We start from the raw sequence: 5,120 nt of genomic DNA on the forward strand, positions 1-5,120 counted from the left end.
AATTAGTTTGTATAATATATATTTTTTAATATCTTAACTATATAATCCGTATTTAATAATAGTGTAAGATTTGTATTTCTTAATGTAATTGAACTTATTTTTATTTATTAGGCTGGTAAAAATTTCCCTGCTGATACATCAATTCTTCATTTAAAAAAATTGTTAGGTTCTAAAAGGAGAGAAAAAAATTATCTAGATACTGCTCCTTTTAAAACAGATGATCCTGCCTATGCAAATATTACAAATATTCCAGAATCGTTTGATGCCAGGGAACAGTGGAAACATTGTGAAACCATCGGTCATATTCCTGATCAGGGACAGTGCGGTACTTGTTGGGTAACTATCATTTGAACTACTCAATCAAAAAGATCATACTGTTGATTTTCAATACAAAACTTATCAATTCTAGAACTTATTTCATTCATTGGATCCAATTAAAATGTAAAAATATATTTAGGCTGTGAGTACTACAAGTGCATTTGCTGATCGTATGTGTATCGCTACTGAAGGAAAATTTAATCATTTGTTATCGGCTGAAGAATTAGGTTTCTGTTGTGCAGAATGTGGTAACGGTTGTGACGGTGGATATCCTATTAGGGCTTGGGAATACTTTAGTACTCATGGAGTTGTCACTGGTGGTGATTATGATACTAAAGAGGTAAGGTGAAACTAATTTCAGAAAATTACTTATTTTTATCCTCTCAATATATTGAAAGGAATTTTCATTTTTTTACAGGGATGCCAACCATATAAAGTAGAACCATGTGAAATAGACGAAAAAGGTTACAATCCTTGTGATGAAAGGCCCTTCGAACAGAATCACAAATGCATCAAACAATGTTATGGTAACAGCACCATTGATTACGAAAAAGATCACGTTTATAGTATGTTTTTTATAATATTAATTACTTCAAGATAATTTAAATAAACTTTTTATAAATAGCTAAAGATTTCTATTATCTATATGATCCTGTAATTATTCAAAAGGACATAATGGTTTATGGACCCATTGAAGCTACATTAGAGGTTTTTGAAGATTTCTTTAATTATAAATCAGGTAAAAAAATTAAAATTACATTTGAATAGTTATTTAAGGAATATTAAATCTAATAAATATTTTTATCTTTAAGGAGTATATAGTCTTTCTTCATCTAGTCCAATGTTAGGATATCATGCTGTGAAATTGATTGGATGGGGAGTTGAAGGAGGAGTTAAATACTGGTTGTTGGTGAATTCATGGAACACATCATGGGGTGACAAAGGTTTATTTAAAATCAAAAGAGGTTCTAACGAATGTGGAATTGAACTTAGAAATAGTGCCGGCGTTCCTCTTGTTCAATAAAAATGTAGAATAAATAGTGATAAATTACTGAAGCAGTAACAAAAAGTCTTTTAAGTATGGTTTAGAAGAGTCAATAAACAACAACTTTGATTTAGAAGTTTAATATAACATTAATTAAAAAAATTCACGTTCTCTATAATTTATCAACTATTGTATATTTATATTTTTTATTTTAATACATGTGTAATCTGACAAAAATAGATAATGATACATTCTGCGTTATCAACTTAATCACTTATCATATAGTTATTCAACTTAAATTCGATTAAAAAAAAACATTTATTAGTTATTTTTATGTATGTTTTCTAAAACATTAAAATATGTAATATTTAAGAGACTTGTATGTAACTTACAAAGTTTTGATTATTCATATATGAATGATTGCTGTTTTGTACTTGAATATTTTAAATAATACAAATGAAATATTTTATCATTTTAGCACTATTTTAACTATTTAGTCTCTTGGCCACCAAAACTATTTCCTTTCATCTCTCTCTATCATATGCCTGCTCCCAGTCTACTACAATTTCTTTTAATAATTCCTTTACCCTGTCATTCTATCTATCCACAGTCTTCCTCTTTGTCTCTTATCCTCGTCATATATGTTAATGTTCCTTTCAACAGATTTCCATCGGCCCGCCATACAAAACCTATCCAATTTATCTTTGTTTCTCTGGTGATCTTGACCTTATCCTCTCTTAATAAAAATATGGTATATTTGGGCGTTTGTTCTTATTTCCCATCTTTGTTCCATTTGGAACTTAAAAATGAGACAACAATGTGTCAGCGGTTCATATTGATCCAAATGTGACATATTCGGTCATTTTTTAACGTTACAAATTCGAAGGTGGACCGTTTAAAAACTAACTTTTTCAACTTAATTTTTGAAAATGTTCCGGAAATACTGCGTCCTTTAAACATATATAAAATTAAAGCTTATTTTATTTACTATAAAATGAAAAAAAAATATATAATTCTTTTTTTTATAGATGCATAATGTCTTTGCCTATCATTTGATATATTTTTTTATAAATTTAACCCTTTACCTGTCTATAGGGGAGATTCAAAATAACAAATTTTCACAAAAATGAACTTTTTAGTGTTCTAGAAATACTGACACTTTTATTTATACCTTAAATTAAAGCTTATGTAATATACTTTATTATGGAAAAAAAATATTTTGGACATTTTTTTGTCTTCACGGTGAAAATAGTATACGGTAATGCTATTTTTGTGTTAAAATTCTCGATTTTATATTTTACATTTTTGACTTTAAAATGCTGTAACTTTTTAAAAAATGATGGATCAATACAATTTTTTATGAGAAATAATATTTATATACTTCTTTCATTTGACGTACTTTTTTTTTAAATCGTACCATTTCCTTTAATACAGGAGATGTTTAAAACTTTAAAATGCATATAGAAAGTAGAACTTTTTCAACTTAATTTTTGAAAGTGTTCCGGATACGCTGATACTTTTATACATATCTTAATTTAAGATATGTATATCTTTAATTTAAGATTTTTAAATTAAAGATATACTTTATTATGGAAAAAAAATTTTCGGATGTAACATAATAATCAAACATAAATATTTATTAGAAGAATTTTGTTATTATTTAGTCGATATGCGTAACTTTAATTGCATATTTGCATTAGGCGTAAAAATAGCTTTAGAAATGTATATTTTAGTATCTGATGGAAATTCCTTGTAGACCAATAAATTTAGTTATAAGTAACAAACAAGTTTTGGTTGAAAAGTATTGCATTATGTCCTATAACTTTTCTACATGTTTGCCATAAAAATAATAATTACTTTATAATTTCTTCGTAAAAATTACAATAATAAATTATTAATTATCAATTTGATATTCTTTTTAATTGCTATTATAAATATTTATTTATAAATTATATTTTTAAATTTAAGAACTATTAATCAGAATATAAATAAGGAAATAAGAGTTCATTTTGATTTTTTAATAATCCATCAATTTTTATTTAAATTAAACACTATCTACAGATTTGCATTATAGTGTTTCTTATGATAATGATTTTAATTGTTGTCTGATATCAACTATACTTGCCCCAACTATTCCACATCCACACTGTGCTGCGACCCCATTGTACTATCGTTTCTTTTATAATTATGTTTTTGTAATGAGCTGGATTTTATTAATTATTTTATTTCATTTTTATTTTATTATAAATTAACTTGATATTATTTATGTGTGGAGAGCACGTGTTTCCGTTTTCTTCTAGCCAACCCTAAGAAGCTAGTGTCCGATAACATTAATGGATGTATTCCAATACACTCGGTAATGTTTGTTATATTATTTCATATTCTTTAAATATTTTATTTTATTTTTGTTGTCTTTCTTTATAGACATAGTTTTTGATACACTCATATTTTTGTCTATATTTAACTTAATTTTCTTTTTTAACAATTAAATAAAATTTCCTTATTAATTTTAACTGTGACACTTATTTTATTGCACGAGTAACTATGAGTAAGTATTCCCGTGTATTGCATCCCTGTTTCTTAATCTAAACACGGGCTACGGTATGTTTTACATATCAACCATTTACAAATTCATAGTTGTGATTAATAAACCACGAGGGGCTATAATCATTTATACAAAAAATTAAATTCCTCTTAATCATATCTAATAAGTGTGATACCTCTTCTAGGTGGTGGCGACCCTTGCTACTATAGCTAGTCGTTATGTATATGACAAACTACGTTGTTGTTGCAGGCCGACAAAAAGCCCACTTGTAATTTATAGCCTTAAATTTTTTTATCCATGGTATTAGACTATTGTGAATGTAATAAACCAAAAATAAAAAGAAAGAAAAGAAAAAGAAATAGAAAATTAGAGAGTGAGTATAAAAAGAAATTGGTGGTACTTAGTAAATTATTATGTTTATTATTTATTGTAAGTTTTTAAGTTTTTTTGTAGATTTTATTGTCTTCAATTTTATTTAAATTAATTTTCTCGTTAATTATTTCTTTCGTTAATTATTAATGGTTTATCACGCAATAGATTGTTGGAGGTTCGAAAGTATAGATTAAATTGTACTTACCTTATGACCTATGTAATACAATAATATTTCAAGTAATCCAGTGTTGATTTCCACGTTAAACGTACTACGGTATACGATTTACACTATACGTCATATAGTCTATATAATTACTTATAAAAAAAAAACCCAGCACAGTGGAGACGCGGCATAGTGGGGACGTTGCATAGTTGGGTCCAGTATAGATTTAATCTGACAGTGATTAAAATCACTATCATAAGAAACGCTTCGATGCAAATCAGTAGATAGTGTTTAATTCTAAGAAATTGGTGGATAATTACAAAAGCTACATTATCTGCTAGTTTCTTATTAATACCCTGATTAAGATAAAGTATGTCGAATGAAAAAGGGATTATTAAAAAATATTATTTCTCATAAAAAAATTGTGTTGATTCGTACACTTTTCAATGAGTTATAGCATTATAAAGTTAAAAATGTAACCAACCCAACCCAACATCAACTCCTATTTCCTTAATTATATCCAGATTAGTAATTATTTTAATTATATATTATATAATTTTTATAATTAATTATTTTCAAATTATTATTGATTTTTAATATGTTAAAAGTAATCATTTTGAACCTACTTCTTTTTGTTCTTTAAAGTGAAAGTTTTAATAAAAAAAAAATGAATTTATTACCATAACTTTTAACTCAACTTGCAAGTTTGAAATAAATATTATTAAATAGAAAAAAAT

At 26.3% G+C, this 5,120-nt stretch overlaps 1 protein-coding gene across 2 annotated transcripts in view; it reads left to right on the forward strand.

The window, feature by feature from the left end:
* The window catches only part of LOC126899985 (cathepsin B-like), a 100,535-nt gene that overhangs the window by 2,669 nt on the left and 92,746 nt on the right, over positions 1-5,120 (forward strand). Inside the window, exons 2-6 of one of the 2 annotated variants that reach the window (XM_050675311.1) lie at positions 112-336; positions 458-658; positions 737-884; positions 944-1,057; positions 1,131-1,775. The exons of the other annotated variant lie outside the window; for it this stretch is intronic. Coding sequence (XP_050531268.1) covers positions 112-336; positions 458-658; positions 737-884; positions 944-1,057; positions 1,131-1,342 — 900 coding nt within the window. The 3' untranslated portion in view covers positions 1,343-1,775. Of the gene's footprint in view, positions 1-111; positions 337-457; positions 659-736; positions 885-943; positions 1,058-1,130; positions 1,776-5,120 lie in introns of those variants that run through there. 2 annotated transcript variants of the gene reach the window in all.

This window comes from Daktulosphaira vitifoliae, unplaced genomic scaffold (assembly GCF_025091365.1).
Source record: "Daktulosphaira vitifoliae isolate Bord-2020 unplaced genomic scaffold, ASM2509136v1 Scaffold_2, whole genome shotgun sequence".
NCBI classification, from domain to species: domain Eukaryota; kingdom Metazoa; phylum Arthropoda; class Insecta; order Hemiptera; family Phylloxeridae; genus Daktulosphaira; species Daktulosphaira vitifoliae.